This window comes from Gadus chalcogrammus, chromosome 10, assembly GCF_026213295.1.
Source record: "Gadus chalcogrammus isolate NIFS_2021 chromosome 10, NIFS_Gcha_1.0, whole genome shotgun sequence".
NCBI classification, from domain to species: Eukaryota; Metazoa; Chordata; class Actinopteri; order Gadiformes; family Gadidae; genus Gadus; species Gadus chalcogrammus.
The window spans coordinates 10,851,814-10,871,654 of record NC_079421.1 but is presented as its reverse complement, the minus strand read 5'-3'; the positions used below and the strand labels follow the sequence as shown (position 1 = coordinate 10,871,654).

General features: G+C 46.8%; 1 protein-coding gene across 1 annotated transcript; it reads right to left on the bottom strand.

The window, feature by feature from the left end:
• Positions 1-1,096: 1,096 nt before the first annotated feature.
• Positions 1,097-19,315, bottom strand: anxa5a (annexin A5a). Its single transcript, XM_056601163.1, has 12 exons — positions 19,160-19,315; positions 12,191-12,275; positions 11,446-11,540; positions 7,714-7,827; positions 7,002-7,092; positions 6,834-6,913; positions 6,508-6,558; positions 6,296-6,389; positions 5,519-5,614; positions 3,812-3,870; positions 3,392-3,514; positions 1,097-1,279 (listed from the first exon to the last, which is right to left on the bottom strand). The coding sequence occupies exons 1-12, from the start codon at positions 19,313-19,315 to the stop codon at positions 1,205-1,207; spliced, it is 1,119 nt and encodes a 372-aa protein (XP_056457138.1). The 3' UTR covers positions 1,097-1,204.
• Between the last annotated feature and the right edge of the window lie 526 nt (positions 19,316-19,841).

Sequence of the window (19,841 nt, the reverse complement as noted above, 5' to 3'; positions counted from 1 at the left end):
TTGTTCATCATGGAGAGAGTAATGTGTTTATCATGAGTCATGTGTTCATCAGGAGAGTCATGTGATCATCATGGGGACAGTAATTTGTTACTCATCAGAGTAATCTGTTCATCATGAGGAGAGTCATGTGTTCACCATAAAGAAAGACATGTGTTCATAATGAGTCACGTGTTCATCTTGAGGAGACTAACGTCTCCTAGCATATATTTCACATATATTAAAGTACACATCATATTCAGTTAGGGAGTAATGGCAGACAGCGGCCACTGGGAAGCAGCATCGACACATTTCACATGATGTTAATGTTGACTCGCTGATTGGCAGCGCCGGTAACCCCCAGCAGAGGGCGCAACTAGCACACTGTGATGCGTTCTCTACACAAATGTACACAAAATGATACTGAACCTTAGAGCCTATTGAATACCCAATGCCTAGGACCAAAGACCAAACCAGACCCACCCAATAAGAACCAATGCAGAAGTGTACACACGTACACACTTATTCTATGTTGTACGTCCTTGCATATCAAGACAGTACTTGGCATTTTTTGTATCGACTTATCCTAGCTATCCGGGAACGGGTTAACCTAGCGATTGTGAGTGGTCATGTTCCTCAGTCAATAGAACAGGTTCTTCCACCCCCTTGTGGTTCATCAGAAGACTTCCACTTCCAAAGCTTTCAATCTGTTGACCAATCCAGGGAACAGCTTCCCTTACTCACCGAACACGACCGGGGGTTTAATTAATAAGCAGCAGACGAGCTTACATGGACAACTTTAATAATTCACCTTCACTCACCGCTTCTCAAGCGATTAACGTGCAAGCATGCAGACACACACGCACACACACACAAATGCAGACACACACACATCCATCAGTGTCACGTGACGTAGCAGAGGAGTGACTAGGGAAATCAATAGAGATGGTCAACGTTAACCAAACAGACATTTAATGAGATAAAAACGAGGACAGAGCCCAGAGACACACCATGAATCTCCTTCATATCGTTAGATTTAATATGTATAGATGATACGGGCTCATTAAAGCTCAGGAAGTTCAGAGGGAAGCTTGAGATGTGATGGGGTCATCGCTCTGAAACTCCCGGCGATGGCTGACGTCCACGACAACAGACGGGGGTCGATGAGGAGGTGGTCCCGGTCCAGGTCCCAGTCCCGGCCCAGGTCCAGTTCCCAGAGGGGGCATCATCAGAAGTCTCTGGCGCGGTCGTTCCCGCCGCAGAGGTAGAGGAGAGCCTTCCCATAGTCCCCCTTGGTGTCCTCCTGGGAGGGGGGGAGGTTGGGTTACGAATTCAGACCACTCACGTTCCGTCTCAGTTGCCATGGAGACCACAAGGGAGTGTGGGGGTGGGGGGCGGTTGGTTGAATTAAGTAGTGATGACTGATAACATCAACGCTGGATTGTAGCGTGCCGTCACCGCTACGCCACGTTACGTAATTGTTACATCACGCTACGTAACAGCTAAGCTCTGCTACAATATGCTACGTCACCGCGAGGTCAATGCTCTACAGCACGCTACGTCGGCGCTAGTATAGAGCAGACAAACATAGAGAGGTGAACTATTTCTAGAGAGGAGAGCTGTAGATCTAGGTCAGGGGTCTCAAACTCAATTTACCTGGGGGCCGCTGGAGGTAGATTCTGGGTGAGGCTGGGCCGCATTAAGTTTTCCACAAAAAAGTACAAATATCCAGTCTTCTCAAGCTCTACTATTAACAGTTCTGTAACATGAATGCTTTTTTGCACCGCAACTTTCTCTGTGCATATAAGACACGTTGGGATGCCCCTGTGCTCTACAAAAAAGTATTCCGTCTCCCACTTTTCCTGAAATAGTCTGTGCTCGTCACTAACCTTTCTATTCACGGCAGGTTTGAGAAAGACATGACTGGGGCTGGAGAACAGGATATATTTTCCTTCCACTTTGTGTCACTCCGGAATCACGTTTCAACCAAGCGACTAATGTTGCTTATTCGCGTTAGCAAACTTGACAACAAGCCCCCCGGAAGGGGTCCCAACCCTTTCACAGCAAAGGCTTTATTTAAAAAAATATATATATATAAAGCCCAGGGCTTTATATATCTATTTTTTATAAAGCTTGCTGCGCCCAACAACCTTGCGAAGACGGGGTGAAATGTGCATAAGCATTTTTCACCGCAAATGTTGGTGCGTGTGTGTGTGTGTGTGTGTGTGTGTGTGTGTGTGTGTGTGTGTGTGTGTGTGTGTGTGTGTGTGTGTGTGTGTGTGTGTGTGTGTGTGTGTGTGTGTGTGTGTGTGTGTGTGCGTGTCAAGCCCGACCCGGCCCGTGCATGTTCTGTACGAGCCCGGCCCGGCCCGACACATTAACTGTAATTATGAGCCCGAGCCCGATTTCAACCCGAATTTTTTTTTAATACATGTGTAACTTATGATATATAAATTTAGATTAATATGTGTCGGCCTCAACTTGATACAAAACACCCTTTCACACGTCGATATTTCCTCTCCCACTGGACACACAGGAACACACACACACACACACACACACACACACACACACACACACACACACACACACACACACACACACACACACACACACACACACACACACACACACACACACACACACACCTACCGACGTATCCAGGCCCATGCAGTTATAAAATGCAATCAAACATGTCAGAACATAGACATTTTCTATAAATAGCCTACCAACGTTTGCAGTGAAAAATAACTGACCCACATTTCATGCTCAGGGATATGAAGCTCCACAACTTCAGGAACTCGGTTGCTAAGCGGTTAGTTTCAGATGCTTCAGTAAGATCGAAATACATCAGAGGAGTCAAACAGGAGAGAACCCGGTCAGGTGCATGGTGTTTGGAAAGAGATACACACAGAAAGGGCGTATCTCCAGTGCACACAGACTTGGGAGAAGCCATACCGTTGGCCTAGCACTTTTCACCTCCGTCTTATGCAAGGTTTTTATGCGCAGCAAGCTTTATAAATGAGGCCAACGGGCAAGCGCAGCGACTCGGCAAAAAAAAAAAAAAAAAAGTAAAACGTGCGGGCCGCACTAACACTTAACTTTGATATCAAGTAGGGGGCCACAAAATATCGTCCCGCGGGCCACAATTGGCCCGCGGGCCGCGAGTTTGAGACCCCTGATCTAGGTGAACTACTTCTAGAGAGGAGAGGTGTAGATCCAGGTGAACTACTTCTAGAGAGGAGACAGATCTAGGTGAACGACTTCTAGAGAGGACAGGGGTAGATCCAGGTGAACTACTTCTAGAGAGGAGACAGATCTAGGTGAACTACTTCTAGAGGAGAGGTGTAGATCTATGGTATGGATCTCGGTGAACCACTAGGAGAGGTAAAATCTATAGGTATAGATAGTGTACCTGGATGGTGTTGTACAGCGACACTTTGTAGGTTTGGCAGAAGACCTCTCTGATGTCCAACATGTCCACCTCGCTCCGGGACACCATGACCCGGATCAGGGTCCCGTCGTCCGTCCCCGCACGCTGGCCAATCACAGACAAGTTTTAGAAACACCCACACACGCTGGCCAATCACAGACAAGCTTTAGAAACACCCCCACACGCTGGCAAATCACAGACATCCTTGAGAAACATGCAAGCCAATCACAGACCAGCTTTAGAAACACGCTGGTCAATCACAGACAAGATTTAGAAACACCCCTGCACACTAACCAATCAAGTACGATTGTGTGTGTGCGTGTGCGTGTGTGTGTGTGTGTGTGTGTGTGTGTGTGTGTGTGTGTGTGTGTGTGTGTGTGTGTGTGTGTGTGTGTGTGTTACCCTCATGGATCCATAAAGCGACACAGCGAAATAGGCGGGAACACTTCGAACGCACTTCACTGGTAGAAGAAAAAAAAACACTTATTAGTATACTACTGCTACTACTGCTAATACTATTACTAATAATAATAATAATATTACTACTACTGCTAAGAATATTACTACTACTGCTAATACTATTAATATCAACACTGCACTATTAATACTACTAGTATAATGTAGAATAGTGTATAGTACACCATTGCTACACTATTTATACTTGTATTACAACAGCGTATACTACTGCTTAATGTGTGTCCATCTATCATGTGTCCATGTGTGTGTGTTCATCCTTCATGTGGTCACCCTTCATGTGTTTATCCTTCATGTGTTAAAGGGATACTTCACCGGCGGAGACATGAATCTGCATTGAAAGTGGGTCATATATTTAGTCGAATAGTAACATAAATTTCAAATTTTGTGCCTCCTTGATCGAGAAATGGCAGACAGTGACTTTCGGCACTTGTGGATTGAAAACGACAGCTCCCACAATGCCAATCAGTGGTCACTCCCTGAGGGATGTAGCATAACAGCCCATCAGCGTTCACTCCCTGCAGTCCAGAGTGAACTGCAGCATGGAGGAGAAGTGATTGTTGCCGTTTGCGGACTCCCGGAGCTCTATATCTAAATAATATAATATGATATAAAATATAGGTATCTATATAATATAATACAATATATAATATTACGGTCAAAAGCTGTGTTCGCCTCCGGATGATATTATGAATTAAAAACTGCGTCAGGTTCTCGGACGTCTCTGATACTTCCAAAACAGGTAAAGACTCGTAGTGGGGTTTATCTCGGCCAGACTCCTGCACGGGTTCGGTTTACCCGACGGGTGAACCGCACAATTTCGATGAAACGGGGGAAAAATAATGTATGTACTGTATTGGACACGGGTGCTGTTCGTGTCGGACGCCTGAACAGCACGTGTCGGTCGCAGGTTTTGCGATTGCGAGCGAGACTTCTCCGTTGCTGGAGATGTTATTCAGGAGCGGAGGAGTCAACCAAAATCGTGCTGGCGGAAGACTATCGCGGTCCACAATCGCGGGCAACAATCCCATTCTCCTCTATGTCAGAGTTCAGTCTACTTCAGAATGATGTTGAAGTGGAAGAACCTGAGACGTCGGAGAACCCGACGGAGTCGTTTGAGACGATATTATGAATAAACGAATGCGTTGGGTTTTCCGACTTCTCTGGTCCTTACACATCAATCTGAAGTTGCAGTTCAATCTGGACTTCAGAGAGTCAAAGCCAATGTTTCTTCCCCCAATTCCTTCTCCAACATGGCCGAGAATCAATACACGGGTCTCCACTTCGGTTTTTCCTCATTCAAATTTGCATCTGCCATGGTCGGAGGTTTGTGTCGGTCTAGTTCTCTAGCTAAGTGGTGGAGAAACATGGCGGACATTGTGTTTACAAATTTGCGGAACCAGTGGTTTGTAGCCCTCGGCCCTTCTAGCAGGCAAGCAAATTTCTCCTGACCTGACGTCAGACGCGTCATTTGACGTCAGGTCAGGAGAAATGTAAGGAGGACAGCTGGGCCAAGGGCAGACTGGGTTAGACTGAGGGAAGAAAAAACTGTTTTTTATATTATAATAGCGATTTTATAATGTTAGAATGCCGGTTCTGCATCGGTGAAGAATCCCTTTAATGTGTTCACCTCACCGATGGCCACCATGAGGTTCTCCAGGTTACCGGTGGTCTCGCTCTTGATACTCTCCTCGATGTCAGTCCCGGCCAGCTTCTTATAGGCAGCGAACACTGGAGGAGAACGTAAAGCTACCACTTATTGTGTGTGGTATGACCTGACACTTAATGTACGCACTAATTGTCTGTTGTACGTCGTGACACTTAAATATTAGTACTTTAGTGGCATCTTATCCTAGTTATCTTGTTTTATACGGGGAATGGGTTAACCTAGTGACTGTTAGTACTTGGCACTTGGTTCTATGAGCATCCTTACTGTGCCGACAGCCATATATTGTTGTTTCACTTCTTATGACAAATGTACTTATTGTAAGTCGCTTTGGTTGAACGCCCTGAACCTGAATGAAAATATCTATCAATACATAATGTAACACGCACGTGGTGAGGGAAACATCCTGTACATATTCAATCATAAACGATTCAGTCACGTTCACACTATTGTTATTTTAAATGTTTTGAAGTGTACATATCAAACAGTAATCGGGGTTATGGCGAGTTAGCTTAGACTTAGTTTAGGTGAGTTTGGTTACTATAGTGACTTAGGGGGTGGGTGTGGTTAGTAAAGATAGTAAGGAGGTTAGTGGACAGCAGTGAGTTAGGGGGTGGGGCTAGTTAGTAAAGATAGTAAGGAGGTTAGTGGACAGCAGTGAGGTAGGGGGTGGGGGTGGTTAGTAAAGATAGTAAGGAGGATAGTGGACAGCAGTTTGTTAGGGGGTAGCTAGAGAAAGACCAAACCCAGTCTCAGGTGTTCATGACTCCTCTTGCCCAGGATGGAGATGAACACCTCTTCATCTGTTCCAACCTTGGAGGCTCCTGCCTCAAACAGGTCCTACACACACACACCCCCACACCCCCACACAGTTTAAGACTCGATGTAAACTGGTTTTAAGACTCAGTGTAGGCTGGTTATTTATTGGTTTTAAGACTTAGTAAAACTGGTTTCCTACCTTGGCGTCTTTCTCAATCTTTCCCTCGTTAACCCCTTCTTCCCTGTTCCCCTGGAGAAGGACATACAGATGACAGACAGGCAGATGACAGACAGACAGACAGACAGACAGACAGACAGACAGACAGACAGACGGATCAGACGGATCAGACGGATCAGACAGACAGATCAGATGTCAGACACCACTAGGTATCACCATAAGGTGATTCCAGGAAGTACAAATCCAGCTGTATATCTACCTCCCTCCTCCTACCCCCTCCTCCCCCTCCTCCTCCCTCCCCCCTCCTCATCCTCCCTCTCCCTCCTCCTCCCTCCCCCCCTCCGCACCTGAAGGAGGACTAGCAGGAATCTTTCGTAGTGGCCCGACGTGTCGCTCATGATGTCTTTCTCAAGCTTCCTGCCAAACTCTGAGAGGAGAAGGAGAAGGAGTAGAAGGAGGAGGTGAGGAGGGGAGGAGCAGCTGGTCTAGGAGGAGGGATGAGATGAAGGTGAAACCTTTCTTGTAGGTCTTGATGACTTCCTTCAGCCGCTCTGGGCTCCGCGACGCCAGGACCTCGATCAGAACCTCATCGTTCGTCCCTGCACCCTGACGACCAATCAGAACACTCCATCCTCAGTTAGACATACATAGACTGCTACTATAACCAGGCTGCTACTGTAACCAGCCTGCTACTGTAACCAGCCTGCTACTATAACCAGCCTGCTACTATAACCAGGCTGCTACTGTACCCAGCCTGCTACTGTAACCAGGCTGCTACTGTAACCAGGCTGCTACTGTAACCAGGCTGCTACTGTAACCAGCCTGCTACTATAACCAGGCTGCTACTATAACCAGGCTGCTACTGTAACCAGGCTGCTACTGTAACCGGCCTGCTACTATAACCAGGCTGCTACTATAACCAGGCTGCTACTATAACCCGGCTGCTACTATAACCAGGCTGCTACTATAACCAGGCTGATATTATAAACAGGCTGTTACTATAACCAGGCTGTTCTCATAACCAGGCTGTTATAGCATGAGGATAACATGTTGAGTTAGCATGTTAGCATGTTGAGTTAGAATGCTAACATGTTGAGTTAGCATGCTAACATGCTGAGTTAGCAGGTTAAAATGTTTCATTAGCATGCTAACATTTTGTGTTAGCACGTTAACATGTTGCGTTAGCAGGTTAACATGTCAGCAGGTTAACAGTGGCCGGCTGAGTACCTTGAGGGCCTTGTTCAGCAGCGAGGCATCGTAGAGGATCGGGGGGGTCATCAGCGCTACGATCAGACTCTCAAACAAACCGTCCAGCTCAGACTTCAGATGGCTCACCAGGTCCTGAGAACACAGATCACTAGGAATCAATACAGTATCACTGTCTCTGGATTACATCTCTGCAGATCTGAACAATACATAAAGAGAAAATCATAACATTTTCTATAGCAGGTTTCAAAGGTTTCAATTAAACCAATTAGGGATCGACCGATACCGTTTTTTTAGGGCCGATACCGATACCGATATTTTTTCATCAGCCTTAGCCGATACGCCGATACGCCGATACGGACTTTCTTGAGCCGTTTTTTTTTTTTTTTTTTTTTAAAGAAACATTTATTGAACTTCAATATAAAAAACAATATTTAACAAATAGTAAAAACAGGTGAAGTAGAACAAGTAAGAACAAGTAGATGAACAATATTTAACAAATAGTAAAAACAGGTGAGGTAGAACAAGTAAGAACAAGTAGATGAACAATATTAAACAAATATTAAAAACAGGTGAGGTAGAACAAGTAAAAAAATAAATAAAAAAATTGGCGAAAATCAGCCGCGTATCGGCCGATACCGATACACGTAAAAAACGCGAATATCGGCCGATAATATCGGCCGACCGATATATCGGTCGATCCCTAAAACCAATGATCCCCTATAAGGGGGGTTATTTGTTTATCAACACGGCGGATGCGCGAGCAGAAAGGTGGCGAAAAGATCATTTGTTTGACCGGTTGCAATGGTTATCTCCATGTGGCTAATTGGCAGTTGCGGTGTTAATTTTGTCAGCTTACTGTTACATTAAACTGTAATCAGAAAAATTGGTTATATGCTATAGCATATAAACGCGTTGTCTGGTTACAGTTTAAATAATTTTTCACAATTTACCAGCTCTCGTTTTGAAGAATAATCACCGCGCCATTCGTTTCAATGGGAATTGCGACGGCCTATACTTTCAACATAAAGTGTACATGTTTATAATTTAAATTCGTCCCGGCCTTTATAGCACAGATACTATAGGATCTGTATAGACCCTAGAGCAGGGGTCTCAAACTCGCGGCCCGTGGGCCAATTGCAGCCCGCGGGACGATATTTTGTGGCCCCCTACTTGATATCAAAGTTAAGTGTTAGTGCGGCCCGCACGTTTTAATTAATTAATTTATTTCTATTTTTTATGTTTTTTGCCGAGTCGCTGCGCTTGCCCGTTGGCCTCATTTATAAAGCTTGCTGCGCACAAAAACCTTGCATAAGACGGAGGTGAAATGTGCTAGGCCAACGGTATGGCTTCTCCCAAGTCTGTGTGCACTGGAGATACGCCCTTTCTGTGTGTATCTCTTTCGTTGGTAGGCTGTCTATGTTCTGACATGTTTGATTGCATTTTATAACTGCATGGGCCTGGATACGTCGGTAGGTGTGTGTGTGTGTGTGTGTGTGTGTGTGTGTGTGTGTGTGTGTGTGTGTGTGTGTGTGTGTGTGTGTGTGTGTGTGTGTGTGTGTGTTCCTGTGTGTCCAGTGGGAGAGGAAATATCGACGTGTGAAAGGGTGTTTTGTATCAAGTTGAGGCCGACACATATTAATCTAAATTTATATATCATAAGTTACACATGTATTAAAAAAAAATTCGGGTTGAAATCGGGCTCGGGCTCATAATTACAGTTAATGTGTCGGGCCGGGCCGGGCTCGTACAGAACATGCACGGGCCGGGTCGGGCTTGACACACACACACACACACACACACACACACACACACACACACACACACACACACACACACACACACACACACACACACACACACACACACACACACACACACACACACACACACACACACGCACCAACATTTGCGGTGAAAAATGCTTATGCACATTTCACCCCGTCTTCGCAAGGTTGTTGGGCGCAGTAAGCTTTATAAAAAATAGATACATAAAGCCCTGGGCTTTATATATATATATTTTTTAAAATAAAGCCTTTGCTGTGAAAGGGTTGGGACCCCTTCCGGGGGGCTTGTTGTCAAGTTTGCTAACGCGAATAAGCAACATTAGTCGCTTGGTTGAAACGTGATTCCGGAGTGACACAAAGTGGAAGGAAAATATATCCTGTTCTCCAGCCCCAGTCATGTCTTTCTCAAACCTGCCGTGAATAGAAAGGTTAGTGACGAGCACAGACTATTTCAGGAAAAGTGGGAGACGGAATACTTTTTTGTAGAGCACAGGGGCATCCCAACGTGTCTTATATGCACAGAGAAAGTTGAGGTGCAAAAAAGCATTCATGTTACAGAACTGTTAATAGTAGAGCTTGAGAAGACTGGATATTTGTACTTTTTTGTGGAAAACTTAATGCGGCCCAGCCTCACCCAGAATCTACCTCCAGCGGCCCCCAGGTAAATTGAGTTTGAGACCCCTGCCCTAGAGTATCTGTGGTATAAAGGCTTGGATGAATTTCGAATTATAAATAGGTACACTTTACAGTCCCTCCAGAAAAATGCGGCTTTTTTTGTGAATGTGTGAAAAATCCTTGATTATGCGGCACGTTTTCTTAAAAAATGAGATGAAATATGCGGCATATTTATGCAATTTTATGCGATGAAATTGCGGGAACTTCCATAAATAGCGTGAGCTTGCGAAAAAATGTGCGTGATTACGTCACTTCATAACGTTCCCATGGCAACAGGGGGAAATGGCTGATGTTGTGTGAAGTAAACGCAACATTTTTCAACTGTCTGCTACGATATATGTGACTTTTGCAACGAAAATGCGGGATTATGAAATAATGCAAGCCCATGTAGAAATCGGCATGTGGTGAAAGTGCGGCATATTTGAAAAAATGTTGCCCCCGCATGAATATGCAGACTTTGACTGATTATGCGTTGAATTATGCGATCGCATAATCGCGTTTTCCTGGAGGGACTGACTTTACGTTGAAAGAATAGACCGTGGCGATTTCCATTGAAACGAATCGCGCGGTGATTATTCTTCAAAACGAGCGCTGGTAAATTGTGAAAATTAATTAAACTGTAATCAGACAACGCGGTTATATTGACCCTCGAGTATCTGTGGTATGAAGGCTGGGACGAATATCGAATTATAAATATGTACAATCCACAACGTTAGCTCCCTGGCTCATAGCTCAGCGGACTAGAATACCTCCCGTTGACAAGTCGTAGCTACAGTCCGTCCTATTTATGTGAAAAACGTTGTATTTGGATTGTAAAACGCATGGAAATATGAATGGTTGATCTTGATTTATTTTCTTTGGCAAGTGACCATGGTATAAGCGGGATAATGCCCTTTGAGGTGTCAAAAACATGTTTGATCGATCGTAATTAAAGGGGACTACTTTTGAAGGGAGATTAACTCAGAGTATACATTTGATAAGCATGCAATACAAATAAGAAAAAGCATAATTATTAAAGTATTTTAATTGTTTCATTATGGTGGCAAGCAAGAAGTAGAATAAATGGGATAATCAGTCTAATTAAAAGGGTTTGTGCAACCAACCGCACAACATGACATGATTGCGGCTCTTGTCGTCTTGTCTCTTTCTGCCAACGACATGCGCGTAGAGTGGGGAGTGAAATAAAGACGTAGACTGATAATCCCTCTATAACAACTCCCCGAAGCCATGGGGGCGTGTCTTCAGGCTCCGCCCACATAGTGCATGGGGTGTGTCTTCAGGCTCCGCCTACCTTCTTGTAGCTCTTCTTATAGGCCTCTTTGATCTCCTGTCGCTGGCCGTTGCTACGAGCCGTCAGCAGCATCAGCACCGCATCCTCGTCCGTTCCTGATCAATACATCTGATCAATCAATACCTGATCTATAAATAGATCAATACCTGGATCAATTAATACCTGATCTATAAATAGATCAATACCTGAATCAATTAATACCTGATCTATCAATAGGTCAATACCGGATCTCTCATTAGATCAATACCTGATCAATTAATAATTGATTTATCAATGCATAAGTCTATTTCTTAGGTTAGAGATGGTTAAGGTTAGGTTAAGGGTATAGATGTATAAGTTAAGGTCAGAGACGGTTAAGGTGAGGTTTGAATTTAATTTATTGTAAATGTTTTTATTTCGAACAAGAAATAGAAAAGAAAAGCAATAATAAACAGTAAAATAAAATGATGAAACAAGTGGACGGTTACAATAAAGTAATATTTACACACAATGAATGGGTTGGAGATGTAGAGCGCTGGTAGCTCAGTCATCCTGGCTCCGCCCACGCTAACGACACGCTAACGACAAGCTAACGACCAGAGAATGACACTTTAACGTCTCTGGGACTGACGGGGGGATAGGAGTTCAAAGGTCAAACTGTCAAACAATAATCTAAAACCCATACATGGAGGAGGAGGTAGAAGGGGAAAAGGAGAAGGAGGAGGAAGGGGAGAAGGAAAAAGAGGAGGAGAAAGAGGAGACTGACCTATTCCTTTCATAGCCTTGTTCAGGAACTCGGCATCTGATTTTGGGTTGAAGTTGACGAAGGGACGGACAGTTCCTCGGTAATCCTAGGACCAGACCAGACCAGAGCAGGTAGGGGTTAGACCAGGGGTCTCAAACTGAATTTACCTGGGGGCCGCTGGTGGCAGATTCTGGGTGAGGCTGGGCCGCATCAAGTTTTCCACAAAAAAGTACAACTATCCAGTCTTCTCAAGCTTTACGATTAACAGTTCTGTAACATGAATGCTTTTTTGAACATGAATGGCTCTTTTGAACATGAACGACTTTAAAACATGAACCTTCTTCAGAACATGAAGTGTCCTTCTGAACATCTTGCCTACTCCTTACTGCCAGAGACCTGGCAGCGCTTCCTCTCACACAGCTCCTGCAGGGCCCATGCAGGGCTTTATATATATATTTTTTATAAAGCTTGCTGCGCCCAACAACCTTGCGAAGACGGGGTGAAATGTGCAGTTGCATTTTTCACCGCAAACGTTGGTGTGTGTGTGTGTGTGTTAGGAACTTAGGGCTTTGACTTTTGCCCAAAAATCATATTCAAAGTTTGTTTGTTTATTAATATTAATATTTGAATATATTCGAGTATTTATTAACAATATTTTGACCATTAAATGCCTTCAGTAAGACCTGGATTGGGCTTTGTGAGGTTTGTTTACCGGCGTTGCTATGGTTACCGGTCTTGCGTGTTCCAACGATTTATTAGGTTTCTAATAAATCGCTGTCTAATCAATACTTCATTCACTGCCTCTTCCGTGGTCATTACAATATTATGAATAGACTGTGTCGACGTCTCTCCCTCTTTGCCTGACCATAACAGATTTGAATATTAAGGGCTGCCTAATATTCGTTCGTTCGTTTCTATAAATAGCCTACCAACGTTTGCAGTGAAAAAAAAACTGACGCACATTTCATGCTCAGGGATATGAAGCTCCACAACTTCAGGAACTCGGTTGCTAAGCGGTTAGTTTCAGATGCTTCAGTAAGATCGAAATACATCAGAGGAGTCACACAGGAGAGAACCCGGTCAGGTGCATGGTGTTTGGAAGGAGATACACACAGAAAGGGCGTATCTCCAGCGCACACAGACTTGGGAGAAGTCATACCTTTGGCCTAGCACATTTCAAGGTTTTTGTGCGCAGCAAGCTTTATAAATGAGGCCAATGGGCAAGCGCAGCGACTCGGCAAAAATAAAAAAATTAAAATTAAAATTAAAACGTGCGGGCCGCACTAAAACTTAACTTTGATATCAAGTAGGGGGCCACAAAATATCGTCCCGCGGGCCGCAATTGGCCCGCGAGTTTGAGATCCCTGGGTTAGACAGTCCAGAGACAGGTCATTAAGGAGCAGGTGGGGGTTAGACAGTACAGAGATGGGTCATTAAGGAGCAGGTAGGGGTTAGACAGTACAGACAGGTCATTAAGGAGCAGGTAGGGGTTAGACAGTACAGACAGGTCATTAAGGAGCAGGTAGGGGTTAGACAGTACAGACAGGTCATTAAGGAGCAGGTAGGGGTTAGACAGTACAGACAGGTCATTAAGGAGCAGGTAGGAGTTAGACAGTACAGACAGGTCATTAAGGAGCAGGTAGGGGTTAGAGAGTACAGAGACAGGTCATTAAGGAGCAGGTAGGGGTTAGACAGTACAGACAGGTCGTTAAGGAGCAGGTAGGGGTTAGGGGTCATCTTGCTCGAGAAGGCCTACAGGTACACTGAGGACGTTGGGGATCGAACCCAGAACCAGTGGCTCCAGCCGGTATGTAGGTTGGAAGGATGTGAAATAGTACTAATCGACATTATAACAATGTGTGTGAGAGAGAGATACAGACCAGGACCTTCCTTATCTACAATTAGGACCGTGTTCATCTCTCCAGCAGCCTAATGGCTCTGCCGCCCTGAGAGAGAGATACAGACCAGGACCTTCTCTATCTACAATGAGGACCGTGAGCTTCTCTCCAGCAGCCTAATGGCTCTGCAGTCCTGCCGCTCAGCTTCAGATGGCCGTGGATCTGAGCCGGTCCACCGCCTGAGACTGCTGCTCCATTAACCCCCCATCAGGCACCACTCCCATCCAGTCCAACGCCTCCTCAGGAGAGGAGGAGGAGGAGAGGAGGAGTAGAGGAGGAGCAGAGCCACACAGAGGAGGAGGAGGAGAGACACCCACAGGAGCAGAGAAGGAGGAGAGGAGGAAGAGAGAGAGGCAGAGAGAGAGAGAGAGAGAGAGAGGCAGAGAGAGAGAGAGAGAGAGAGAGAGAGAGAGAGAGGGAGAGGTCTTGGATCTCCCTAACCAGGATCCCTCACCCCCAGACCTCCCAACACGGCCAGGAGATGGAAAAAATGTGAAAGAGATGGAGCAGTCGGTGGACCCCCGTAGCTCCGGTCACACGATGTTGGGGAGGGGGGGTTGGGGCGGTAGAGGTGAGCCGAGACTTGTCTGTTGTTCCGCTCCGGTGGAGCGTTCAGCGTGACAACACGACTTTAGATCAACACCCGCTCTGCTGAACTGCTGACCCACGCCCTTCCTCCAGTCCACCCCCCCCCCCCCCCCCCCCCCCCCCTCAGACCCACGCCCCTCCTCCAGTCCACCCCCCCCCCCTCAGACCCACGCCCCTCCTCCAGTCCACCCCCCCCCCTCAGACCCACGCCCCTCCTCCAGTCCAGCCCACCCTCAAGGCTCGATTCCACCGGACGCGTTCAGACCCACAGCGGCTGCAGGACTCTGATCACGATCCACCCCCCCCCCCCCCAGACGTTGTCTTCCATCCATAGATCTTACAAAAAGTGAAAGGGGACATATTATACCACCAGGTGTGAGTGTGATTAGCCTTACAAGCCGTTTCGAAAATATGCCCCATATGACATCACTAGTGGGCTTGTCCACCTAGATCTGTGCTGGACAGATGAGCAACGTTTACTTCAGTCCACTGGGTAGGCTGGTAGACCTGGTAGACCTAGACCACACCTGGTGGTATAATATGCCCCCTTTAAAGAAACAAATCCTCATATTTAGTGTCGGAAGACGGGTCTTGTCCCGACCGGACCTGGTGGTCCGAGAGAGTTAGTGAGTCGCTGTTCGGTGGATCACAAAGGTAAACAACTACTAGTCGACCAATACTAGTCTGGGGCCAAAAGCACGTGACCTTCCACACCGAGATACTATACATGAAGCTAGCCGGACAGCAACACAAAGCCCTCCACAGAGGAGTCCTACTCACCATCCTGCTGAGACCAACGAGCCGGAGAAGAGGTGGAGGAGGTGGAGACGAGGTGGAGAGGAGGTGGAGCAGAGGTGGAGACGAGGTGGAGGAGAGGTGGTGCAGGTTCCTGGACAGAGGAACAGTTCAAACTCCACTCAGGTACACAACCACAACTCTCCTTATTAACAGACTAATTGGTCGCGGCGTAACGAGGTTTCCCCGGAGAGGTGCAGGTCTTACCACGGGCGTGGGCGCGTCGAGGAGAGGATCTGCCCGTCGTCTCTCCGCTCAGCACCTTAAGGTGCTCTCTGACCCCCATGTGACATCACCGTGACGTCACCCAACACCGCGGTGTCCTGTGTCATCCGGCCGGATCCACTGCCCCTCTGGTCTCCAGTGACCGACGAAACCCTTCACCGGGCCCCACAATGTGTCCAGTGACCCAAGTTATGTTCCCAGTGCCACCAGAATATTTCCAGTGCCCATCAGGATACTTCCAGTTCAACCTAAATCTTTCCAGTGCCACCAGAATGATTCCAGTGCCCTCATTAAACCTGAACAGTAAACAGAATCTAATCAGGGGACGGAGTGAAGAGGGAATGATTTTTTTAGAATTAATTTTCCTACGTCCTCCCTAAATTTCTCCAGAAGGTGAGCCAGCTGTTGGATTGTTCTGAAGTCTTCTTTTGAGGTAACAGAATAGAGAACAACAAACCCTTGGATGAAGAGCCTTGAACACCTCATCACTGAAACACACGAGTTATGCAAACAGGAATAAGAAATCGTATTTCATTTGAAAAGGCAGCAAACCATTTGGTACTTTGCGAGGGTGCTGTGATGGAACATTACCAGATGAAAACATGAAACGTTAACTTATTTAAACCTTTTGGAGATCTTTCTAACCTCAGTGATCCTCCGTTTGTAAAAGTACACAGTACATGAGAGGCAGGGGTTGCATTTGCGTGGTATTTATTTATTCAGCAGTGTACTGGGAACAGCGCCCAGTGATGGAGAGAGCACCGTCTCAAAGTGTCAGCCGGCCGGGGAATCAATCAGTCAGACGACGGCCTGTTGACTTTCTAAATAAAGCTTTAAATATTTAAACTCATGTCTTAACATCTGAGAAACCACCTTGTTGTGGCGTTCTCGGGTTCTGCTGAATCCTTCATGAGGTTCATAACATCACAACACCACCGGCTGGCTGCTGTTGCCACGGCGATGGGACCCGGGTCAGGTGACAGCTGGGAGACATGAGAAAGGAAATGGGTCAATTAAACATCACTTCCTGGGGTCCCCCACCCCCCCTCGTGTGGAGCGTGGGGGGTCTGACCGCTGGACCGGAGCTCTTAGAGTCATCTCACAGAACAGGACGTTCAATCGTGTAGTTAAGAACGGCTCTCATTAATAATATATAATAATATATCATTAATTATGGTTACCTCGGCTGGGCTGCGTTTCTACTGCTCTTAGTTTGCACATAGTTTATCGTTTATAGTTAATAGCTTTAATTTAATTTGTAATAGAATTCATTTATTCTGGCTGACCAAAGTTTTCTGCTGTGACACCCGCATCACTGAGTAGAACATCTTTTCAGCCAGCAATGCTGAGATAATAACATGTATTATTTAAAGATTAACATCTTCAGGGGAACAACATGTGTCTTAGATAAGTAGTTAACATCCAAAAACCCAACACCTATGTCTCTAGAGAGAGGGACAGAGACCGAGTGACAGAGAGAGACAGAGGGACAGAGACAGAGGGACAGAGACAGAGAGACAGAGAGAAAGGTCTCAAGAGTCAGGTCTCAATTTTACATTTTGGTATTCGTATCAATAGTTAATGTTTATTTGATATGATAATTTATGAGTTTGACATTTCTGTTTGTTTTGTCAGGGGCTTTGTCAGAAGTTTCGTCACTCATGTCATTAAAGCTAATTCAAATGGCATTGAGAGAGACAGACGGACAGATAGACGCACACAACCACACCCATCCACACAAAACACCCATGCACACACAGCGAGCGAGCAAGCGAGAGACGTTAATTAGAGTGAGGAAAAACATTCTCTCTTCTCTTTTCTAAAGACAGTGAATGACCACATATTCGATTGACCCAACTATTGATCTGCATAACCCTAAACAGATCAATATTGTGTTCATACAATCAGGCCAATGATTAATTGAAGTGATCAGTTATTAATGGCTGAGACACATGACTTCCGGCTAAATCGGCAGTCTCGAGGGACAGAGAGACGCATGACACGGCCAGATGGGATTAATTATGATTGGTTGAGCAAAAACAACAAGCCCGCGCCTCAGAAAATGATGGTTTGGAGGATTTAGCTGCGTTTGTGCTGCAGTCGTGTCTCTCTAAAAGGCTTCCCTCAACACATTCATACTATAATAAAATATACATTAAAAAAAGAACACACTTCGTATATAGTTGTGCGCTCGTGCGCGTCCCAGCCAGGTAGATAACACGTGTAGTGTGTGTGTGTGTGTGTGTGTGTGACATCGTGTGTGTTCGTGATTTAAATCATCTCCCCTTCGAGGCCGGAAGCGCATCACATCGCATCGCGCACTGAAAAGCCAGACGCAGCAGATGGACGCTGGGTCGTAATTATGTGTCGTGGACATGAGAGACAGAAGTGACGTCACTGTTTACCTCGCGAGGACCAGGTGATGGCAGACAACCGGACGTCCTGCGTCATCGTCTCATGGTAAATGGACTGCAATTATACAGCGCTTTACAATACTGCCTAACATTCACCCATTCACACACCGACGCGGATTCAGCCACGCAGGGCGACATCCAGCTCGTCTGGAGCAGTCAGGGTGAGGTGCCTTGCTCAGAGACACCCCGACACTCAGCTAGGAGGAGACAGGGATCGAACTAGCAACCTTCTGGTTACCAGCCAACCCGCTCTACCTCCTGAACCACATACCGCCCCTCATGGACATCATTAAAGAACGACTTCCGTTCCAACTACATGCTGACTTGTTTTAGGAGAAATAAGTCATGCCGGCTATTTCCTTAAAATAACAAGCCTCAATTTGTCTAAAGGTTGGATCGGACACACGTCACCTTTAAATACCCCCTTCAAGAATGTATTTTCAAATTAAGAGCCCTTGTTGCCAGGGGTCTTAAAGCCTACACTACATCCATGTCAAGACTAAGTGCTTTTCGTTAGGAGTTAAATAATGCATTCTTTAATAAGTTTAATAAGCTGATTCTCGACTGAGAAGTGTGAAGGGCTTTTACTCTGAAACGTCGTGTTTTATTGCAGACGATACTGCTACAGACTGACCCCAAAGCTCTCAACACCGATTCCTTTGTTTTTATTGTGCGTCTGAATAGAGAGATCCAGTGTTGAGGTGTAAATTAGCCCTCAGCGCTGGCGGAGAGGATCGATTCCCTTCACTGCCTCTCCATCACATCCCCTCCTGGCGGAATCCAATCCCTCGTTTAGAACCGGTCCACCAGGGAGAAGAGGAACAGCTCTGGTCTCTGGACCGGAACTCCCCAGCCGGTTCAGAGGCAGAGTCGTGCTGCACATGGAAACTGAACATGTTTACATATTGGGGGTTCAGCCATCTTGGTTTTACATTACCTTTCGGATTGGGTGTAGGTAACCTTCCTTCGAGTTGTTCTCCATCAGCGTTCACTCCCCCTTCCTCCACCTGCAGCAGTCCTCACTCCGTCCTCCTCATCTCTTCAGACAACAGGTTGTTAAGGCTCCTCACCGCTGAGGTGACGCAGACGGTGGACGCAAGGCGGTCCACAGTGATACTCCGCGGTCTGGGGGTCCACAGTGATATTTTGGGGTCTAGGGGTCCCCGGGACAACTCCGGGGTGTGGGGGTCCCCGGGACAACTCCGGGCTGTGGGTCCCCAGAACATCTCCGGGGTGTGGGGGTGCCCGGGACATCTCCGGGGTGTGGGGGTCCCCGGGACATCTCCGTGCGTCTCTGGTGGTCCCCCTGAACCCCCCCCCCCGACCCGGCCGGGTGCGGGGGCTAGCAGTAGGAGCAGCGGAGCCCGAAGCAGGGCTCCGGGAGGGAGCGGGCGCCCCCCCGGCCCGGGAACCCCACCGAGTGCTTCAGCTGGCGGAGGAGCAGCCAGAGGAGGAGCCCCAGGAGGAGGAGGAGCAGCAGGAGGAGGCCCAGGTACAGGCCCACGTTCAGCCCCCAGCTGAGGGCCAGCGGCAGCGCGGTGGAGGTCTCCAGGTACCGCCGGGGGGACACCATGACCAGGAGGAGACCAGGAGGAGGAGACCAGGAGGAGACCAGGAGGAGACCAGGAGGAGGAGACCAGGAGGAGACCAGGAGGAGACCCGGAGGAGGAGACCAGGAGGAGTAGACCAGGAGGAGACCAGGAGGAGGAGAGCAGAAGGAGCACACCAGGAGCAACAGACCAGGAGGAGGAG